Source organism: Stegostoma tigrinum, chromosome 37, assembly GCF_030684315.1.
Source record: "Stegostoma tigrinum isolate sSteTig4 chromosome 37, sSteTig4.hap1, whole genome shotgun sequence".
Taxonomy (NCBI): Eukaryota; Metazoa; Chordata; class Chondrichthyes; order Orectolobiformes; family Stegostomatidae; genus Stegostoma; species Stegostoma tigrinum.
In genome coordinates this window covers 8,327,576-8,351,759 of record NC_081390.1, presented here as the reverse complement: position 1 = coordinate 8,351,759, position 24,184 = coordinate 8,327,576, and the positions used below count along the sequence as shown (strand labels likewise).

Here is a 24,184-nt window from a genome sequence, read left to right as displayed (position 1 = left end):
CTTTCCCCACAACCCTTCATTTCCTATGGCTAATGCACCTAGCCTGTATATCCCTGGACACTATGGGCAGTTTAGCATAGTCAATCCACCCTAACTGCACATCTTTGGACTGTGGGAGGAAACCAGAGCACCCAGAGGAATACCACGCAGATACAAGGAGAATGTGCAAACTCCACACAGTCAGTCACCTGAGGGTGGAATCAAACCTGGGTCCCTGGTGCTGTGAGACAGCAGTGCTAACCGCTGAGCCACCGCACCACTGATAGAACAGGGAAAGATGCTGTAATAAATTAAGTGTTTATTCATTTGAAAAAAGGGTATTCTTTCCCTTGCGTAATACATAATCTCACCTATAGTCTGAGCCTAGCTGGTGGATTTCATGAAGGTATTCAGTTGTACACATTTGTTTAGTAATCCTGCTGTTGCCCAGCATACATGTATGTGCACTTCCAACAGGATCACTGAGCATCAGCACGTATACAAAGCCTGAATCAGCTTTATCAAAGTCTCTGACATGGAAATTAGTGGCTTAATGGTGGCTGGTCATTTGCCTGAGGGTAGAATCGAACCCTTAGTGCTGACCACTGAGCCACCGTCCCACCCAAGGGATCATAACAAACCTTTAGGGAAGGAAATGTGCCATCTTTATTGGGGTCTGGTCTCCATGTGACTCAAGACCCCCAGCAATGTGGTTGTCTCTTGACTACCCTCTGAAATGGCTGAGCAAAACACTCAGTTCAAGGCCGTTCTGGGATTGGCAGTAAATGCTAGCCTTAAAACGAAAAGATGGCCACATCGATGACAGTTACACAAAGCAGTTCAAGTAGGCCATTCGGCCCATCCTGTTTCTGCTAACATCATATGCATTTGTAATTGATCCGATAATCCTCAATTCCACTTTCCAGCCTTTACCCCATGCTCCATGATTCTCTTAAAAATCAAATGTCCATCCCAAATATATTTTGTGACCCCAGCCTCAGCCACCCTTAGCAGTAAAGAATTCCTCAGATTCACTAGTCTCTGAGGGAAGAAATTCTTCCCCATTTCTGCTTTAATGCTCGATTCTGCCCTGTGACCCTTGGCTCTCCCATAAGAGGAAACAACTCACTTCATAGACTCTGTCAAGCCCCCTAAATATCTAATGTGTTTATGACATTGTCCTACTAAATTCTGATGAGTACAAGCCCAAACTACTCAACCTCTCCTTATTGCCCAGCATCAACTTGGTGAGCCCTCTCTGGACTTTCTTCAATGCCGGCATTTTTTTTTAGGTAAGGGGGACATGATTGTTCATAGTATTCCAGGTGTCATCTAACTAGTACCATGTGTAGTTTAGCAAGATGCCCCTATTTTATATTCGATTCCCTTTGAATGAGGATGGCACGGTGTCTCAGCGGTTAGCACAGCTGTCTCGCAGCACCAGGAACCCAGGTTTGATTCCACCCTCAGGCGACCGTCTGTGTGGTGTTTGCACGTTCGCCCCGTGTCTGCGTGGGATTTCCTCCGGATGCTCTGGTTTCCTCCCACAGTCCAAAGATGTGCAGGTTAGGGTGGATTGGCCATGCTAAATTACCCCATAGTGTGTAGTTTGGGGGACTGGCCATGGGAAATGCAGAGCTAAGGGGTGGGGCGGGTCTGTGTGGACTCGATGGGCTGAATGGCCTGCTTCCACACTCTGGGGATTCTGTGATTCTAAATAAAAAGCCCACAGTCCTTCTGCCTTCCTTATTACCAGTGAACTTGAATTAGTTATTTTAATGAACCGGTTCATACATAGTGTGACACAGCTCAGGTCAGGTGGGTCCTGAACTTCTGGCTGAGAGCTAAGGACACTACCACTGTGCCACAAGACCCTAGGGCCCGATGAACCTGGTTGCTAGCTTTTTGTGTTTTACGCACAGGGACTCTCATATCCCTTTGTGTTGCAGTTTTATGTGGTCTTCCTCTATTTAAATAATATTGAGCTCCACTATTCTTCCGTCCACACTGCTTAACTTTGTATTTGCCCACATTACATTCCAAATTGCAATATTTGGCTGCCTGTGGAGCCTGTCTATATCCCATTGCAGATTCTGTCAGCCTCACCATTTTGCTGTCCCAACTAAATCTGGTTATGTTACATTCAATTCCCTTTTCCAAGGCATATATTATAAGTAATTGTGACACCCTACTAATTATGATTGATGACAATCCTGAAATTTATCCTGACTCTTTCTCGTATTAGTAGGCAATCCTCTGTCCAAGTAAATATACTGCCCCAACATTACGGCCTCTTATTAAGTGACCTCATGTACCATGGCTTTTTGAATGCCTTCTGGAAATCCTAATATATTGCATCTACTGGTTTCCCCCATCCTGCTTATTACCACCTCAAAGAACACTAGGAAAGTTATCAGGCGTGATTTCCCCCCTTTATAAAGTCATATTGACTCTGCTTGATTATATTACATCTATTTCTAAATGGATTTACGTTCTTTTAAAGTAATACATCCTTTATAGTAGGCTTTAACATTTTCCAACAACAGATGTTACAACAACTGACCTAAATAATATTTCTCCCCCTTTTTAAATAATTATTAGCCTTTATCTCCATCAGTTTACCCTCAAATATTTTGTCTAGCTGTACTTAGTGTATTCATTCCCTGTCCATTGAGTCACAGAGTGATACAGCATGGAAACAGACCCTTTGGTCCAACCATTCCATGCTGATCATAATCCCAAATTTAACTAGTCCCTACTCCTGGCACATCCCTCCAAACCTTTCCTATTCATGTACTTGTCTTTTAAATGTTGTAACTGTATTTGCATCCACCACTTCCTCAGGAAGTTCATTCCACGCGCAGGCCACCCTCTACGTAAAAAAAATTTGCCCCTCATGTCTTTGTTAAAATCTGTCTCCTCTCAGCTTAAAAATATGCCCCTAGTCTTTTCCCTAGGATGTGGGATTTCAAAACTAGAAAAGACCATTAACTCCATCTCTACATAATGTGCCTCTTCATTGAGGAGTTTTGGAATGACATTAGTGACTTCTACCTGAAGGCTGATGTAAAGTAATTATTTAATCCCTTTGCCATTTTCCCAGCTTCATTCTCTAAGGGACCTATGTCCATTTTGGCCCCTTTCCCCTTTGTATACAATTAAAGAAGCTCTTCCTGCCTGTTTTTGTATCACTTGTTCATAGTTTATTTTCCTTTTTTTGCCATTTTTTGTTGGTTTTTAAAGCTTTCCCAATCCTCTGATGTCTCATTCATCTTTATGACATTGCATTTTTCTTTTCTTTTAATTTGATACTATCCTTAACTTTTTTGGATAACTGTGATTGATTTATCCCCATCTAAGAATCATTCTTACTCCCTGGGCTACATCCTTATTGTGAGAAGTTAATTGTTTTCTTACATGTCTGTCATTACTCATCAACTGTCTTTTCTGCTGACTTCCTTTCCCAGTCTTCTTTAGTAAATTCCACCCTCACCCCCAGGATAATTACCCCCATTCATGTTTAGCTCAGTCGCTTCCAAACAAAGTATAATTCTCTAACGGAATGCTAAATTCAACTTGCTATGGTCACTGTTCCTTCGAGGATCTTTTACTTTGAGATCATTTATTGAACCTGCTAGATTACACAGATCCAAAACAGCCTGATTCCTGATTGGAACGTTAATGTATTATCCCAGGACGCCATCCTGAGTCCACTCTGTGTATTCTTTCTCTTGGCTACCTCTGCCAATTTAATATTCTCAATCCACATGAAAATTAAAGTCACCCAAAATTAATAAACTGATTTTTTTAATACATGTCCTCATTTTCCCTCCTGACTTATTCTCTGTCCTACAGTATAGATGCTGTACACCTGCTAGTGTCATCTTCCTGTTTGTTGCCTGTCTTACCTTCTCCCATATGGTTTCTACATTTCCTGATCCAAGATTTTTTGTTTTTGGCGTCATTTTTATTCTATCCTCTACTATCAAACCTGCCCGTGCTATTGAAAAGTTGCATAACCCTGAATTATTAGTTCCTAGCTTTGATCTCTTTGTAACCTTGTCTCCACAATGGCTGCAAGATCATACCCATTCACCTCTATTTGTGCTGCTTAATTATTTATATGTTTCTGCGTACTAAATAAAAAGCCATTAATTTTGACCTGTTTAACTGCCATATTTTCCTTTTGGCTTTTTTTTTAAACCCTATTTGCTTTCTTTTATATTTGTATACTTTGAGTATAATGACCTAAACAGCTATCCTGCAATGCTGCTATATTCTTTTTATTTTGTAAGCCTAAATACTCCCTCTCCAGAACCCTCAACCTCCCCGTCCCCACCATTAATTTGAAGCCCCCTCAAAGAATAAATTGTTTAAAGAGAGCAGTGTGGTGATTTTCCTGCAGTGTGGGGAACACTTGTAAAACGATCTGGATAGAAGCAAGAAGTTGCTGAAATCCCCATCTGTGCATCTGATGTGTGGACATGATTGTTCCAACATATTCCTGCCTGGCCTCTTATACTCTACAGCCCATCAACTAAGGGTAGTCCAAAACTCAGTTGCCAGAGTCCTTTGCTTGCTAATCAACATTGTTGCTGAACTAGGAGCCATTGTCTTTCAAAATCAGAAACAAAAAAAAGTTGTTAAACAAACAAAAAAAAACTGCAGATGCTGGAAATCAGAAACAAAAGCAGAAATTGCTGGAAAAGCTCAGCAGGCCTGGCAGTATCTGTGGAAAGAAGTCAGAGTTCATGTTTCAGGTCCAGTGACCCTTCCTCAGAATTTTCCTGCTCCTCTTATACTGCCTGATCTGCTGTGTTCCTCCAGCTCGATACTGTGACTTTCAAACCTGCCTGGTTTTCAGATCACTCAAAAATTTCACCATCCCCCATGAACCAGACTCCTCCAAATTCTAGCTTCCTGACCAGGACATTGTTGTGATGGTTTGTTTTCCCAAATGGCATTTATTTCAGAATGCAGGTGATCTGTATATAAAATATCTTTTGTGCCAATAGTATGTGCCTGTCTAATCTCAATCTGGTGTTCAAAATGTAACAAGCGCACACATTTCACTTACGCTGTTCTGTTTGCAATCTGCCCCTGTTTAAAACAGCCTCTTTGTATTGTCCAATGAGAGTGTGAACATTTGGAGCCATTTGCTGGGGTTTTTCCTGTTCTTTGTCATTGTCCTACACGATACTTGCTTCCTGCTCCCGTCATCGAACAGCACGAGGGATGACTACGTGGTTTTCATTATTTTCGGATTTTGTTTTCAGGTGAGCATATCCTTTAACAGGCAAAATCATGGGACAGGAACGCAGGCTGGCGTCCTGTTTTTTTTTAAATATATTTTTCTAATTTATTTCCCCTAAGAATTTGTTCTTAAGAATTGGTACCTAGGTACCTTTGTACCTAAGATGGTGCTGTAATGTGGTGACTTACAAACTTTTACAGTATTCATGTGAGTACATGTGACAACGAAACTACTTCAGTTCAGGTGGCAGAAGAAATGGCAATGCTTGGATTTCTGATCCTGGATGGACAGGCATATGCAGTGCAGAACAGACCCGTGTCCAGGGCACTTTTCCAACTTTTAAGTCCCTCCATGAAGCTATTGTTGTCTGTTGCTTTGTTTCAAAATTCACTCCTGTGCAATACACATACATCTGAACGGATTGATATAAAAATAACTACTGAACTGCATCGACCAGCTACAATATTGAGTCCAGCTCGGGGAGGCGCACTTGGCACAGGTTCTAACAGCCTTGGAGAGGGTGCAGATGAGATTTTGCAGAATTGGTACTGCACAGCAGGTAGCCATTCTACCCATCCTGCCTGTGCTGTCTCTACAAATAAATGATGCACTTCGGGCTATTCAGCTGCGTTCTCCCCATTCCTCAATTTGTCAATAACCATCTAATTCCCTTTTGAATATCTCAATTCAAGCAGCCTTCGCCCACTGTCTCATAGAATCCCTACGGTGTGGGATCTGGCCATTCGGCCCATCAAGTCTTGCTGACCTTCCAAAGAGTGTGCCATCCAGATCCACCACCCTACATTTCCCATGGCTAACCCACTTTTCCTGCACATCTGTTGACACTATGGGCAATCTAGCATGGCCCATTCACCTAACCTGTTCCGGAGCACCTGGAACAAACCCCCACAGACAGGGGGAAAGAGAGCAAACTCCAGACAGACAGTGACCTGAGGCTGGAATCGAACCCATGTCCCTGGGTGCTGTGAGGCAGTAGTGCTAACCCTATCGCCACCGTTGCCACCTGCTCAGGCAGTGCATTCCAGACTTTGATCAAGCACTTTGTGAATATGTTTTTGTCTCATGTCATTTTTGCTTCTTTGGCCAATAACTTTAAACCCATGCCATCTCATTTTTGACCCTATTACAAGTGAGAACAAGTTATCCCTAGTTATCCTATCCCAGACTCTTCGTGATTTTGAAAATGTCCAGCAAATGAACTTTTAACTTGTCTTTTTTCCAAAGAAACCGGTCTTAACCTCTCCAATCTATCTTCATAATTGAAATTCTTCATTCCAGCAATCCGTGTCATAAACCTCTTCTGCCCTCTTGCCAATGTCTTCATGTTCTTTCTAAAGTGCTGGGCCCAGAAATGTAGAAACTCTTCAACTGAGGGTCAACTGGTGACTTACTCAAGTTGAATATGAACTTTCTACTCCTATTCTTTATTCCCTTATGAATAAATTTGAGAGCACTGTATGCTTTTTCAGTTGCATTCTCAACCTGTCCTACCACTTTCAGTGACTTAGGCACATATATAGTCAGGTCCCTTTGCTTCTGCATCCCATTTAGATTGATATCCTCACTAGGATTGATATCAGAGTTAGAGAATACTGATAATGCGGTCATGGAGAAGATGTTTGTGTTCCGCACCTGCAGTATTGTGTGCAGTTTTGGTCTCCAAATTTGAGGAAGGACATTCTTGCTATTGAGGGAGTGCAGCGTAGATTCACGAGGTTAATTCCTGGAATGGCGGGACTATCATATGTTGAAAGATTGGAGCGACTGGGCTTGTATACACTTGAGTTTAGGAGGATGAGAGGGGATCTGATTGAGATGTATAAGATTATTAAGGGATTAGACACTCTGGAGGCAGGAAGCATGTTTCCGCTGATGGGGGAGTCCAGAACCAGAGGGGACAGTTTAAAAATAAGGGGTAGGCCATTTAGAACAGAGTTGAGGAAAAATGTCTTCACCCAGAGAGTGGTGGGTATATGGAATGCTCTGCCCCAGAAGGCAGTGGAGGCCAAGTCTCTGGATTCTTTCAAGAAAGACATGGATAGAGCTCTTAAAGATAGAGGAATCAAGAGTTATGGGAATAGGGCAGGAACAGGATACTGATTGTGGATGATCAGCCATGATCATAATGAATGGTGGTGCTTGGCAGCCGAATCAGTAGCTAGAGCCTTTGGATTTAAGAAAATTGTCCAAAGTACTGGATTGGTTTTTGTTTCACAGTGAGTTTAATGATCTGAAACACACTGTCTGAAAAGCAGATTCAAGAATACCTTTCAAAAGTCAGTTTGTATAATTGACAGGGAAACATTCATTTGGAGTAAATCTTGCAGGGCTATTGATAGGGCAGTTGGGGGAAGTGGAACTAATTGGAGAGCTCTTTCAAAGAGCTGGTTGCGGCACTATGGCGTGAATGGCCTTTCTCTGTGCTTCAAGCTTCTCTGATAATCCACACTTCTACAGCTACTAGCTGGATTTTGAAACAGATGAACCAAATTCCAATTATCTTTAAATTAAACTGAATGTGATAACCAAAATTTAGCCATGTTGTGGAATACTGTGAGAAATGGGGATGGAGAGAAAGATTAACAGAATTAAGAATGCCCAGAGCAACGCAGTTTGAATTTAAACCCACTGATTCTTTATAAATTAGAACTTATTTCTTGTGTAATAGAGTAACTAAGTTTGAGAACATCTCTTTAACCTCTTTGTTGGCTTTGATGAGTAGCCCCCAATGCAATCAAGTAAATCAATAAATTGTTATTTCCTGATTGAAATTTATGATAAAAGAAATTAGTTCTAGTCAACAGATCTTTGAACCAGTGCGAGCTGGCGATAATGTTAGTTCTGTTAATTCAAAGATATTGTGATATTTTAACATTTTTGTAACGACTTTGATACTGTCCACAGTTCTGCATGTTATGCTCAGCGGGATACCATCTATTCTGCTGTCACCACTCAGAGAAGACCAGTCAGCAGTGGCTTGCTCTTGATTATGCTGGCGTCTCTGTAGGAATGCTGGGATGTTATGTCCCAGGGGTCTTTTATGCCTTCTATTGTGCTGAGGTGTGTATTCATTTTTTTTTAATTATGCTTATGAAGTTGGAAAGGTCCTGCACAGAATTATAATAGCCTCCCAGTTAGTAAGTAGGATAGATGATTATATAGACCTTTTAAAGCGACTGATGGTACACATACTTCTCACCACAGCACCTCAGGATGAAAAAAATTCTAGGCGCAATTGCTTTTAGGCTATCTCCATTAGCAATGTTAATTATCCTGCAACATCTAAAACGGAGGCTTGTATTTATAGATTATCTTGTCAAATCTCTCTAAGTGCCTCAGCCTTGTGTTGAGCTATAGTAAGGTGTGGCAGTCAGAGTACTAGATACAATATGATACAAACACGGGATCCAGCACCAAGTGTCGAATGCAATTTACAGCAAGCAGTAAGATTTGACACATGATTAGTAATAGGCAGAAACTGGTGATATTCTTGTTCCTCATAATTGCAACACCCCTCAGGCACATGTACTCAGTTCAGACTTCAGACCATTATCTCTGAAACATATCTGAGTGCTCAGTAGAACTGTTAAGAACCTCCAATTTTGATATTGCCGAATCATTCTTCAACTCTGGGTGCCAAAACATGAAACCACTTGATAACCAAGGCAGGAAACCAACTGAAGTTCCTCTTCAGAAGAATCTACAGGAAGGCAGCAGTGTAGGGGTAACATCCAGCTCGTCTGGTGATCCTGAACCCACGTTAAAGTTTGGAGCCCTCCTGTGGCACACTGGTAATGCCCCTGCCCCTGGACCAGAGAGGCCTGGGTTCAAGTCCCACTTACTCGAGAGATGTGTAAAAACATCATTGAACACATTGAATTTTAAAAATCATTTATGTACAAACAAAGAACCTACAGTCTTGCACACAGCAGAATGTTAAGGAGTGCTTTTCAAGGGAGATGGACACTTAAACAGGATTGAAGGATGAGGTAATTATGGGATGCGTGTTAACTGGAGAATATCTACAGAACTTTGCAACTTGACCACTTCAACCACCGTAACAGATTCAGCTGGTAATGCATGCCCAAGCTGTGAAATTATTGGTCAAAGATCTGACATTGAGAAATGTGTTCTGATCTGAGTCAATTTAAATTACTTAAATAATTAAATCATCAGAATATATCATCACATAAAAGTGACAGAATTACTTCAATGTTTAGAGTCACAGTTTGGAGAAACAGCAGTAGGCCATTCAGCCCCTTGACCCTGTGCTGCCTTTCAGTGAGATCATGGCAGATCTGTGGCCTAACTCCATAGACCTGCCTTTGGTCTTAATACCTTTGTTTAAATATGAGATAGACAAATTATTGTTAAAATGAACAACTGATCCAACATCCACGGCCAGTTGTGGAAGAGAGTTTCAAATATCTGTTACCCTTTTGTAGGAGTGGTTCCTAACATTTCTCCTGAACAGTCTGCTTTAATTCTCAGACCATGCGCTCCAGTTCTAAAATTCTTACCTGGTGGAAATAGTTTATCTTATCTACTATGACTTTTCCTGTTAATATCTTTAAGTCATGGATCAGATCACCCCTCAACCTGCTAAATTCTAGGAGAACACTGGCCTAATTTGTATAATATGTCCTCATAACATAAACTCTGAAGTCCAGGTATTGTTCTTGTAAAACTAAATTTTTCTGCCTTTAAGGCCAATATATCCTCCTATGGTGGGGTGCCCAGATTTGCTTGCTCATGGTAGGGTCTGATTCTAGCATAACTTCAACATGATGAACTCCAATCCTCCAGATAGAAAGGCCATAATTCCATTAGCTCTCTTAATTATTTTCTGCACCCGTTTGTGACATTTATGCACCTCAACTCCCAAGCAACGTTTAGTTTTTGCAACTTCTCATGGTGATGCATGCAAGATGTTAGGAAGGCAAGTAAATTAATGTGTGAAAAGTTGGTCATTGATAAGGGCGGCACGGTGGCACCGTGGTTGGCATTGCTGCCTCACAGCTCCAAGGACCCGGGTTTGATTCCACCTTCGGTCGACTGTCTGCGTGGGTTTCGTCCGGGTGCTCCAGTTTCCTCCCGCAGTCCAAAGATGTGCAGGTTAGGTGGATTAGCAGTACTAAATTTCCCATTGTGTCCAGGGATGTGCAGGCTAGTTGGGTTAGCAATGGGAAATGCAAGGATAGAATAGGGGGGTAGGTCTGGGTGGGGTGCTGTTTGGAGACTCGATGGGCCAAATGGCCTACTTCCATACAGTAGCGATTGTATGATAAATGGCATAATTTAAATAAATGGAAAAGCACTTGCATGGTTAACAATATTTAATAATTTTGTATTTATTCCTTCTGGACACAGTATTGGAGACAAGTGTACCTTATAACCGTGCTGGCCATGATTTTTGTAATGTTCCTCACGCAAATCCATCCGCATTATGCCTCTCAGCATTGTCACAAGCTGCGCATTTTGCTGTTCTGCTTTATTGCGGCCTATGGATTAATTCCCACCGTTCACTGGATATTTCAGAATGGAGGAATTGGGGAGCCTGTTGTTAAGGTAGGAAGGATTGTCGCATGCTTTTGTAATTCATCAAAAATATCTAACTCCTATGATTTTTATATTCTAATTGTGGAAACCTTGAAAGATTATGTAGGTTTACTCAGCAGACCTGTGCAGAGATTATTCAAAATTAGTCCAAGATTATTCCAGGTTTAATCCTTGTTCTCTCCTGCATTGAGCCACCACATAGCTAAACAACAGTTAGATTTCAGCGATAGGATGGACATGAAGAATAGTTACAGCATAAAAGGGAGGTTCTGCCAGTGGTGTCTGTGCCAGTGCTGTATTAGAGAAAGCAATTATTCTTACTCTCTTGCCTTTCTCCATAGCTCTGAGACTTCTTTCTCTTTGGGTTTTTATCTACTTCCCTGTTTGAAAGCATTAATTGATTCTGCTTTCACCACAGCCACAAGAAGTGCCTACCATATCCAAATCACTTACCGTGCAAAATGCACCTTCTCTTGTTCTGCAATATGTGTCCCCTGGTTCTTGTCTCTTTCGCCAAAGGATCTCAGTGCCTCCCTGTGTCTAGGTCCCTCGTGATTTCCAACCTTCCTGTGAAATTCCCTCTGCCAAGAGGATGGCTCCAGCTGCTTCAGACTGTTCATGTAACTGAAGCCCCTCATCCCTGGAACCGTACCCTTGTACTGTTTCTGGATTAGAGGCTCCCTGCTGCCTCACCACGCCAGGGACACGGGTTTGATTCCAGTCTCCGGTGACTGTGTGGAGTTTTCACGTTCTCCCCATGTCTGCTTTTCCTCTGGGTGCTCCGGTTCCCTCCCACAGTCCAAAGATGTGCAGGCTATGTGGATTAACCATGGCAAGTTTAGGATTTTAGGGATGGATTGGGAGTGGGTCTGGGTGTGATGCTCTTCGAGGGTCACTGTAAACCCGATGTGCCAAATGTCCTGCTTCCACATTGTAGGGATTCGATGATCTCTGAAACCTTCATGTATTCTTAAAATGCAGTGCTGAGAATTGAACACTATACTCCTGCTGGCACCAAATGTAAATGTAAATGCAAATCTTAACTGGGTTTTGTACTCTAGGCTTTATAGATAGAGGCACAACGTCTTTTAACCTTTCTCAACTTTTCATACCATCTGCAATGATCTGAGCACATACATCTCATGTCTCTCTGTTCCTGCAACCCCTTTCGAATTATGCCCTTTTATTTTATGTTATCTTTTCTCCTTCTTCAAACCAAAAAGTACTCTTAATTTGCACTAGCCACTCTGCCCATTCCTCCAGCCAGTCTTCATACTCCTTGTAATTATCACTGCCCTTCTCACAGTAGTTACAAGAGTGCCAGTAAGCACATATTTGCAGTTGCCCTACAGTTCCATGGTCAGCAGACTGTACATTGTCATGAATGGGTTTCAAGCAGAATTCAAAGTTGGAAGGCGGACTTGTGCTGATTTTACATATGTTGCATTGGAAATCAGGCTGAAAGATATAGTGACTTCAAAATCACACACATTCCCACTCCCTACCATGCCCCTGTATTCATTCGCTCACTCACATACACGCCTGCTGACTCGCTGACACTCCTGCTCGGTGGCTCGCACTCTCTCTCTCTCACTCTGTCTCTTTCTTGCTCTCTCTCTCTCTCTCACTCACACACACACACACACACACACACACACACACACACACACACACACACACACACAGTAGGGGAATTAAGAGTTCTGGGAAAGTGGACATGAGGGATGTGTTGGATCAGCCATGATCCAACTGAATGGTGGTGTGGCTTTGAAGGGCTGAATACTTCTGTACTTTTTCCTTACCTTCTTTTTAACCTTAAGAGGATATGTCACCTGTTATTGTATTTTAAATTTGTTATTATAGTTTTATCTTAAAATCAAAGGAGAATCTGTTATTGCCTAATATGGCCTGATGGAATGCCTGTTTGAATGAGGGAATAGGAAGTGGATATGTTGATGCAGGGTTAATTGAATGTGAATTGGTTGCATAAACATGGGAAGTCAGAAATCAATGGAATCCTGGCTTTCAGTCCCATGTGCTCAGAGCATGTCAGACCAGGTAGATTTAAAGTGTTACGAGTTGAGTGTGACTGACTGATGTATAATTCTGTCAAAAATGAGACTTCAGAACAGTTATCTTTCAGAGTAAAACAACTTTGTCAGGACTCTGAGCTAGTGCAGTGTGGTGACTATTAGTCGCTCTCTGCAATGACCTAACCAGTCACTCCGTTCCAGGGCCAGTGGGGAATGGTGCATGTGATGGCCCTGCCAATAACCTCCCACATCCCGGGAGTGAATGAAAACAATGAACTCCTGTATTCCCATCCAGAGCTGGATGTCAGACAGGGTCATACCTATCGAGGGACCAAAGCATTGAGCCTGAAAGCCAAGATTTCACTATCAAAATTGAGTTGACACAGAATTTAATCCATCTTATGGATGGAGGAATTCGACGTATTGGAGTTTGTCTTCATCTACATATTTTCAAAGGAATGCAGGATCGTTTCTGCTCGATTTGTTAAATAGTTACAATGTGCTGCAACTCAAAGGGTTTTTGGTTTCAATTACAAAGTTTGCATCTGACCTGTTGCATTGCTACAGATATTTTGAAGTGGCTGCCTCAAGTCATCCATGCCCAATGCAGGATACCCGCCATCCAGGAGGGCATTCAGTACCTCTCTCCAAGTATCATCATACACCCATTTCAGTGCCATTCCATACCAACAGTATCACAGGTCCCTTGAGAAATGAGTGGCAACTAGGCAGACTTTACACTCCTGGATCCCAACAATGCAAACTCTGGGTAAAAACTATACCTTTTAAACAGGGTATGTTGTTAAATTTGTCCCTTTATTCTTGAATCTTTCCCCGTTTTCTGAATCACCTCTTTCCTTTCTTGCTAGGTGTTTGCACCGAGAGTGGGTGTGATGTATCTACTAGCAAGTTTGGCGTTTTTGTTTTATTACAGTAAGGTACCTGAGAGGTACTTTCCTGGTAAGTGTCTCGGTCTCTCTTTTGGTATTTGTAATCTATACACAAACAATATGTAATGTATCTGATGTTCACTGTAATGTCTGTATGAAAAATAGGTGACTAATTTAATATTTTAAGGGTAATTATTCAGATGTACTGGTGTAAGCTTTTATCTTCCAGTGTAGAGATATGAACACAGTGTGTGCCTATTAGGAGTATGAGTGCACAATGATTCCCTCATGCATCCAACAATGCTAATGACTAGACGTGATATGTTGATATCCATCAGCTTTCCAATTCCAGAATAGAATAACTGGTTCATTCCTCATCTCAATTTACAGCTGCACTTACATAAAGCTCTGTTTGCTGTCCTTCAAGTGTTAGTATTGAGTATAGGTATGAGAAAACAGCTGGCCTAAAGCTGCTGTACCCTGAGATAAAGTTATCAGCATCATTTCCCTGGCTCAGGAAGCCCTGGATTAAGTCATGACCACGGAGGTCCTAAGCCCTGGAATTCCCTCCCACATGTCTCTCTCCTCCTGTCAGGCAATCTTTAAAACCTATCACCTGGGCCAGCCTTTCACATTCTGCTCTAATACCTCCTGTTGAGGCTGAATGTCAGATTTAGCTTAATACTTCTGTGAAATGTCTTTGGACAGCTTTACTAGATTGAAAGCACTTTATAAATGGAAGTTGGTGCTTGTTGACTGGTCCAGGGTAACTGCACTAATCATACACAGTGAAGCCACACCAGAACATTAGCTAATGGTAATGTAACAGGTGTAGAGCTGGATGAACACAGCAGGCCAGGCCGCATCAGAGGAGCAAGAAAGCTGATGTTTCAGATTGGGACCCTTTTTCATAAATTTCTGAAGTAAGGTCCAGACCTGAAACGTCAGCTTTCCTGCTCCTCTGATGCTGCCTGACCTGCTGTGTTCATCCAGCTCTGCACCTTGTTATCTCAGACTCCCCAGCATTGGCAGTTCCTACTATCTCTGGTAATATAACAGGGTTCCCTTCTGTGTAGGAGATCTGAAATGGTGGACCTTTGACAGTAAAGATCTAACTTGTTTTCTTCCGAGAAAGCAATGCATACTTTTCTCATAAAGTAATCTATTTATTGAAACAGTATAGGGTAATCCTTTGTTTGAAGTATTCAACCCCCTCACTTGTGTGTTGTTTGATTTAAATATCTTTGACAGTGTTCATTAATCACCATGTAAACCTCTTGGATAAAGAATTCCTGTGAGTACAGGCATGACGTAATAGTGTTTAGTTACATTACTTTCCTTTACTTGTAATCATCCTTTTTGCTTTCATGATTAGCTATTGAGATGCTCAATTACCAAAGTGTACAACCCAGTTTGCTTTTCCCCTTGTATCAGAATGGTCTTAATTTCGGGAAGAAACTCACAATCTCTTCCTTATTATAATCTGCCCTTACTGCAGGCCATGATCTAGCAATGCTGGCCATGGGATTGGTTAATTACTGTTCTCTGTGATATTTCCCACCGCTGAGCTGGCTGAATGTGCCTCCATCGAATTGAATGATTTATTGTGATTTGTATTGTACAGTGAACAACACAGTAAAATACAATGAAAATCTTCAACTGATGCCACAATCTGTGCCGTTTGGAACAGTTTAAAAATAAAAAGGATTGCTCTAAGGCTCTTCAAGTAAATTACAGCAAAACTCCTATGGCACAAATGAATTTGTTTAAAGTTGTTGCCAATGTCTGCAGCACAGGCAAATAAGAATTTGGGATTCATTTCCTGTGAGATTCTTGACTCATCCACTTGCTTGGATGAGTGCAGCTCCAACAACATACCATCCAGGACAAACTGATGAGCAGTACATCCACTATCTTCATACCAACACCCAGCAACTGCAGTATTGACCATTACGGCAGAAATTGACCAAGACTCCTCAGACAGTGCCTTCCAAGCCCATGATCTTTACTACCTAGAAGGACAAGGGCAGCAGATAGATGGGATCACCACCCCCTTTGCAAGCTCCCTTCCGGGCCACTCACCATCCTGACTTGGAACTGTATGCCGTTCCTTCACTGCCTGCAGCAACCCCCCCGCCCCCGCCCCTGTGCTAAGGACTGCAGCAGTTTGGCAGGTTGTTAGTCACCACTTCCCCAAGGGGAAATCAGGCTGGGCGATGAGTGCTGGCCCAGGCAGTGACTCCCACATCCCATCCATTCATTTATAAAAATTGAGTTCTTTTAAAGTTTATGTTTCTACATAATTATACAGGGGATGATGGCAGCATCGTGGTAATGTCACAAGACTCATAATCCTAAAACTCATGCCCTAGAGCATGAATTAAAATCCTACCATGATCATTTGAAATCAATTAATAACATCTACAATGAAAACCAATCTCTGTGACATCAACCATGAAACAGTCATTGAATGTGAATACAAAACCTATTTGGTTCCTTAGGGAAGGAAATCTGTTATCCTTACCTGGTCTGGCCTACATGTGATTCCAGATCCACAGTAATTTTTTATGCTTTGTGCAGTAATTTCTCACCAAAGCATTATCTAACATCAGAAATAACTATGTACTTGTTCTGTATAATAAATACATGAAATATCATGGGATTAATTTTGGTCTGTTGGTATAAAACCTGTAGGAGTTTCACATTCACCGCCTGGAGATGATGACAGTGACTCATTCAGCTTTACAGGTTTCCAGTTTTTTGCAATAGCACAGATATGTGGTTGATCCTTAACTGCCCCCTGGAAAAATACTCAATTCAAGGGTAATTAGGGATAGGTAACAAATGTTGACCTTCCATTCATGTCCAAATCCAGGGGAAATAAAAACTGCACTGTACCCTCGGACAATTCCTGCAAAAAGTAAACTGCAGAATATCTTTATTCCTTGGAAAAAAAAATTAGCATGTGAATTGACAACATTACAACAATGGTAACCATTTAGACACATTTCATCTGAAACAAAACATTTTATGACATCCAAACATGGTGATATATAAATGCAAATTATTCTTCTTTCTCTTTACTAGGGCTGGGGAATATATTGGTGTTGTCAGTGACATCTTATTAATCGGACTGTAGCTGTACTCTTTTTTTTTTAAGGCATGTTGATTCACATGACTAATCGGATATTTTGGGGCTAACTGTACAGACTTATGGCTGTTTCAGAATTACAGACCCTCTTTGAACCTCTAGGTTTTAAATACTGTCCATTTCAAATTAATTTTTGTGTATCTTGGTGGATTGACTTGACTTATTTCCTGTTGAAGTTAATCATCAGTAAAGTTCAGGCAGAATATGTGATGAGTTCCACTCATAGCTTGGAGAAACCTTGCATAAAAAGGCCACCATACTGACGTTGGCCAAACTCTTTGTACTTTTGTATTGTCGATAAATGATATGTAAAAGTCTCAGGAAGACATGAGAGGATAATGGATAGTGCACTAAGAGGTTTTCAAAACAAAAATCTCATTATTGAAGGGTTGAATGACCAAAAGGTTTCCTGCAGTAGGGAATCAATGAAGAAAGTCATGATCCTCATTAGCAATTGGGCGTGATATTGGAAATAATTTTTGAAGCAGACGAGAGAAGCAATTTGATATTTTAACTGGAGGAAAAACAAGACAGTGGGTAAGGTAAGAAAATGAGATTAGAATAAAGTTGGTACAGGCACTGAAGTAACTGCACAGAGGTCGGTAATCTGTCACCAAATCACCCTTTTATTTACATAGGGACAGCACATTGACGCTCACCAGCCAGGTCAAGGCCAGTCCCTAGAATGAGCAGCCTCTCTGAATCTCCTGTTTGCATCTGTCAGCCAGAGCTCCCTAATAGGGGCTGTTAACCAGGGACAATCAGGGATCCCACAGTCAGAGATTCAGCTGGCTGCGGTTCAAATTATGACAGGCACGGCACCTCAACATCTCTCATTTGCTGTGAACGTCATTGCTTTGTCAGTCTGCTGATTGTTTATCAAGCATAAAGTTGAAATATAGAAACCCATTGTCATCTATTTTCAGTTGTAAACCAGACTGAGTTAGCACGGTAAAGACCAAATCTTAGTGAAGATCTTTTAAGTTGTACTCTACTGACCTTGCTCATTTGGTTTTTGCACTCAAGTAAAGGGGGCAGTTTGAATTTTCATCCCCCTTCTGTAGGTAATTGAACCAAGTGTATTCAATAACCCTTGAATATATCCTCCTTCTGTTTTGCTATTTCTCTATGGTTAGAAGGAGGATATATTCAAGGGTTATTGAATACACTTGGTTCAATTACCTACAGAAGGGGGATGAAAATTCAGACTTTTCATCAGAAATTCATCTCGTCGAAAGTAAGGAATAATGTGTTATTAGTGCATTTTATGTAAAATCCAGTTTATAGTTGATATGTTATCATCGGCCAACCTCAGGCAAGTCAGCAGTAGCAATTCTATAATTGGTTTGATGTTGGCACAGAATAGGGTGTAAATGGGTCTAGGAGATGGCAAATTTCACTGGGCTAGGACTCCAGACACTGCCTGGCTTCTCCAGTGTTCTCTCCTTATTTCAAACTTCCAGCATCTGCAATATTTTGTAAGAAGAATATTATCAGTTCAGTGTTAGTGTAGAATTTAAAGGAATCGACTGTTCCCTGGCATGCTGAAGTACATTTATGTTTGGAATTAAGAGTGATTCGATATGTGTCTGAGTTTAAAGACAATGTTATGTGAAGATGGGTAGTTATTCCATCCATTTGGTTTTGTGATTTGCTTTCTAATCAGAGTTCTTGTTTTCTAGGTGGATACTTGAATTACTTTGGCTGTAGTCACCAGTGGTGGCATTTCTTGGTTGTTTTAATGTTCTATTGGTGGCATCAGACTGCTGTCCATATAATGCATTATCGACATGCACAGCCATGTCTAAAAATAACAGAATAAGTTCCTAAGTTACAAGTTTTTCAGCATTTCCTCAAGAGGACTGCTTTGCAATTAAGTACAAAAAAAACCTACTAATTAATTCTTCAGTTCTACAAGTCTTCTAATCAACTGCATGACGGCCTTCTAATTTACTTTTTAAAAAAAGTGAATGTGTCTCTATTACGTGCTGGAAGTTTGAAGATTGTCCTGTGGTACGTCATGATACTATGGCACCTCCTCAGTAGTTGCTCAGACTTAGCATGAAGCTGCCTTTTTAAGCAACTAAACCAATGGCTGCCTGTTTTTCTAACTTTGGATTGTGCCAGTAACTACTCAGATTCATGGTGCAGTGAAGGCAGCTACAACTAAATGCCTTTTAACTGGAAGCAAATGCATGTATTTGTAAAAAACAAATTGTATTGAATTGTTTTGAGGTGCATTATAATGCCTGCCTTGTTCATTGTTCTACGTTTTGTAGCAATGATTTAATATGTACTGTAACATGTATGCTGCAAATTTAATATAACTAGAGGACAGAAAAGCAATTGTACTGCATGCAAAGTAGCAAACTAAATGTTTACATGTCTAATCTGTGCTGCTCCTTAACGGTGATATTTTTTCCTGACATTTAATGTGATAAAAAGTTCAATAATCACTAAATTTGGCTTAATGTTGTGAAGTAACCAATTTACTTGAAAGATAAGTGCACTGACCATTTTAAAAAGGAGGGTTTTTTTATAATTGGTCCAGTAAAATTAACTCATTTGTAGAAAATTTATGTGGGAGTTAAATTTTCAGAGGAAGGAGTGGAAATTTGCTCAACTTTTTATTATTTTTCTGAAAGGGGAAATTAAATGTTAGTCTTTGGTTATTACATCCCTGCCATGTGATGTTTAATTCTACAATTTTGTTTTGGCCCAGGTGTGTTGATAAGTATTAGAAACTAATGTCAGGAAATGCTAAATATGCAAGTGGTTTTCTATTCCCATTCACTTGAAGAGCAAATGGAAAAGGAGCTGAAATTCTATTATGGTTACAGTAATACTTAGGGCATAAATGGCTGTTTGAATGCATGCTTTAATTTCTTGGAAAAGCTAATGAAAAATAGGAATGTGGTTTATACACTTTGCTAACCCACAGTGCATTAGTCTCGTACTAAGCCCGAATTTTCTTCAGGATTCAGTACCATTGCCAGCAGAGATCCTAAACAGTGTGCCAACTTAAGTCTTATAATTGGATGTGCAAGTTTCCAATATACAGTTTACTTTAACCTCACAATGTAAATTGGCAGAATTAAATCTTGTCTACTCCAGGCAAGATTAACCTTTTATTTGAAGAAAAATTTGCAACCTTTGTTCTACTACAGTGTAACCATAGCCATGTTTTAGTAATACACAAGGATACACTCTTAGTTGTGATGTATGTAATCTGCTAAATGGATTTGGTATAAAATGGACAAATACCTGGAGATCATGGATTACAAAATAGCTGATTGATATGATAGTGAAGCTGAGAAACACATGGAAAAAATCAACAGTTTTCCAGAAATAAGACCAGACTCTAACAGATACTCTCTGACCTGCAGTAAAATTTGAAGTTTAGGTATCTTCGGTTGTGTTACATCAGTCACAAAACTCTGCATGTCCATCTTGTCTGTCACTGCAGTCATGATGCTACAATCGTTGTTTTGAATTGTATGGAATGGCTAAATTACAGAATTTTGCTACTCGTCTTCCCTTTGAGCTGATCAGCAGCTGGAAGGTGGGTTGGTGGTGCCCATTCTTACAAATAGTATGTCACCTTCACCCCATGCTATCCCAGTTTCATTGCACTTGTTCTACCCCTGTTCCAACAGCTCTGTCATTACAGAATATCCCACAGATGTGAAAAAATGCTTTTCGTACAGATAAGGAGATTGATGACAACACAAAATCCTATTCTATTATTGTTCATGTGGTCAGTGTTTTGTTGCAAAGCTCCTCGTGCCAAATTTGTCCAACTCTAGCAGTTGGTCTACTTTGAAATATTGTGCTTATTCCCTTCAACCTTGTTTACCTGAAGGTAGAGTTTGCTTAAATAGTATTTGCTTATCAAGGCAAGATGTCTGTTTTTTGCTATTTAAACCATTGGTCTTTTGATATTACTTGAATGGTTTTGAAAATGTTTATAATAATGAATGTTGCATCTTCAATAAAGACTTTTCATTTAGTTGTGTTTGTCTACCACTTTTCCATAATGCCTAGAAAACTAATGTTCCATTAAATTGCATTTCAATATATTCTTACTACACAAGCTGCATTTTATATTTTAATTTGGTTTAGACACCAAGAAAAGAATCTAGTTGTCATAGAAAATGTTAACTCATAAATCGTAGATTAAAGCTGTAACTTATGTTAGAAGTTTACATTAATATCATTGCATATTGCAATGAAATACTTAGCTTTATTACACTAATACCTTTGCCATTTATATGTACTAGGCTCCAATGCAGGATGCACTAGATGGGATATCATTGCTGCAGGTTTATCATAAATGACTAATAACGCTATCTACAATCTTCTACCAGTTTTGCGTCCTAGTAGTTCAACAGGAAGTTAGTTCTGAATTTTTTGCAACATGAACAAAAACAGTTTGACTTTAGACTTCTAAAGAATACAAACTGAATCCAAAACTCCACAGTACTGCATTGTTGAATACTACATGTAATGAACAGATTAGCATTTTGTTCTGGGTCAACACAAAAAAGACATTTAACAGTATTGCTGAAGCAAAGTTACGGATCACATTTTGTAGTGCAATGAGTTACATTATTTTGAATTTTCAATTTGACATTACTCAAACTCAAAACTAGCATAACATTTGCCTGATAATCACAATTGCTGATTTGTAAGTAGTTGCTGTGTGGTTATCAGCATTCATCCTGACTTTACTACAGCGTATTAATTTTCAGGAGCAGCAGAAGATTACACTGAGTATACTGGATATACAGAAAAGATGCTCAAAATAAATTTTTTTCCAGGTTGCATTCTGCTATATAAATAAGGAATAGTACAATAAACGATGTCATGGTATTAGTTAATTCTGGTTGACTATTGCTTGTAAAGGCTAGAAACATTACACAGAAAAGGAAAACAACCCAACATTTATTTGCTGAAGGGTCCAGAATGAAAACAGCAGCTTTCCTGCTCCTCTGATGCTGCCTGGCCTGCTGTGTTCAACCAGCTCTATACCTGGTTATCTCAGATTCCAGCATCAGCAGTTCCTTCTATCTCCCACAGACCCTTCAATCCAACTTGTCAACGCTGACCAAATATTCTAAATTAATTTAGTCCCATTTGCCAGCATGAGACCCATATCCCTCTAAACACTTCCTATTCAATGTGCCCATCCAGATGCCTTTTAAATGTTGTAATTCTACCAGCCTCCTCCACCTCCTCTGGCAGCTTATTCTATACATCCTTCACCCTCTGCATGAAAATGTTTCCCCTTAGGTTCATTTTATATTTTTCCCCCTCCCACATTAAACTAATGTTAGTTTTGGACTCCCTTACACTGGGAAAAGACTTGACGCTTCACCCTATCCTTGCCGCTCAGTTAGTAGGTTGGTTTGCAGATGTTTCGTCACCATACTAGGTAACATCATCAGCGTGCCTCCAATAAAGCGTTTTTGGTCTGTCCTGCTTGTTATATGTACGGTCTAGTTTGATGTTGTGGTTGGTACATGGGGTCTATTTCCACATTTGATGATGGAGTTCCGAGTTGACTACCAGCCACTATGAAGCAGAACTGGAAATGAGGCTAACCACCACATCAAACCAGACCACGTAAATAAAACGGGACAGACCAACAACACTTTATCGGAGGTGCACTGATGATGTTACCTAGTATGGTGATGAAACATCTGCAAACCAGCCAACCGGCTCAGTGAACAAGTTGACAACCACACCCACAACCTGAGCTACAAGTCTTCTCAAAAACTTTATGCATCCCTCAGCCTCCAAACCTCCAGGGAAAATAACCCCAGTCTATTCAGCTTCTCCCTATAACTCAAACCCTCCAATCCTGGCCACACACACTTGTATATCTTTTCTGAACCCTTTCAAGTTTCACAATAAGTTTGCTTTATCAGAAAGACCAACATTGAAAGCAGTAAGAACAGAAGTTGTCTTTGATTCCCATCCCTGTCCTTGGGAAATGTTTACTGGCCCAGGTAAGCTTCTAGTTAGGCAACTGCTCCATTTTTAACCACACCCTTGTTTTCAAATTTCTCCATGCCCTCACTTCTCCTTGTGTCTAATGTCTGTCCACCTCAAAATTCTCAATGATAACGGGAACTGCAGATGCTGGAGAATCCAAGATAAAAAAGTGTGAAGCGGGATGAACACAGCAGGCCAAGCAGCATCTCAGGAGCGCAAAAGCTGACGTTTCGGGCCTAGACCCTTCGTCAGAGCAAAATTCTCAATGCTGGCCTCTCAAGCATGCCCAGTTTTAAACATTCCACCATTGGCACTCATGTCTTGGCTACTGTGCCCTTGAACTCCGGAATATCCTCCCTAAGCCATTCCACCATACCTAGCTCCTTTAAAACTACCTCCTTGATCCTTTGAGGCTCAGTGTCAAATTTTATACGATAACATTTACGCGAATGGATTTGGAATGATCTACTTTGTTAATGGTGTTGTATAAACCAGTGTTTTTTTCTGTCAAGTAGGTAGAAAGGACTTGGATAAGGTTACTGGCTATAAAATTAAGAGTGGAATTCAATAGAAAGAACATTTGACCCTAATAGCACACATCCTAGAGTGCCGAGGCAAGTCAGGGGAACCAGTCTAGGCTCCAGTCTAAAATAATAAACCGTTGGTATTAGAAGTTGTCACAGGTGTGGTGTTACCAGTATAATTGCCCCATAATAGACAAGCATGTTTTTTTCTTTCTCTCTATATTGCACCTTCGTGGGGGAGGGGGGGGGGGGGGGTGCAAATGATCTAATGTGCCTCACAGATGTGCCACCAACAAATAAACCAAATGGTGAAGATGCAAAGCTTAGCCAAGCGGTAGGTTTTTGAGTAGTTGAGTGGTTTGGGAAAAAGGCTAGACTTCAAAGGATTGGAAGCTTGATGGGCATTTAGGTGATGAATGGATTTAAATAGGAAAATTTCTGATGTTCAAGGCATGAGGAGATCAGGGTCAACAAGGACAGTGATGATAGGTGCATAGCAGGGAGTACTACTGGCAGGGTTACAGATTAGCTAAAGTTTTTTTGCAGAACACTGGATGAAAAACCAGCTAACAAAGCACTGCTTTCGGCATGTGTGAAGGTTTTGGCAGAATGGATAAAATATTGGCAGAGATAGTTAATATTAGAGGTGGAAGCAAGTGATCAATTATCAGTAAATGAAATTTTAAAAAGTTGGGGATGTGGTGGAAAAAAATTGAAGATCACTTAAGAACAAAGGGAGAGAGTAATTTTTTATGAAATACCGTATCTGCATGTAT

At 40.5% G+C, this 24,184-nt stretch overlaps 1 protein-coding gene across 3 annotated transcripts in view; it reads left to right on the top strand.

Annotated features, from left to right (window-relative positions):
* Positions 1-24,184, top strand: part of LOC125467506 (progestin and adipoQ receptor family member 3-like) — a 51,502-nt gene that overhangs the window by 8,928 nt on the left and 18,390 nt on the right. Inside the window, exons 4-8 of one of the 3 annotated variants that reach the window (XM_048563455.2) lie at positions 5,093-5,255; positions 8,159-8,314; positions 10,625-10,822; positions 13,716-13,806; positions 18,570-20,878. In XM_048563455.2, the coding sequence (XP_048419412.1) occupies positions 5,093-5,255; positions 8,159-8,314; positions 10,625-10,822; positions 13,716-13,806; positions 18,570-18,709 (748 nt within the window). In that variant the 3' untranslated portion in view covers positions 18,710-20,878. Of the gene's footprint in view, positions 1-5,092; positions 5,256-8,158; positions 8,315-10,624; positions 10,823-13,715; positions 13,807-18,569; positions 20,879-24,184 lie in introns of those variants that run through there. The other 2 variants (XM_048563456.2, XM_048563457.2) reach the window with 2 other exon arrangements.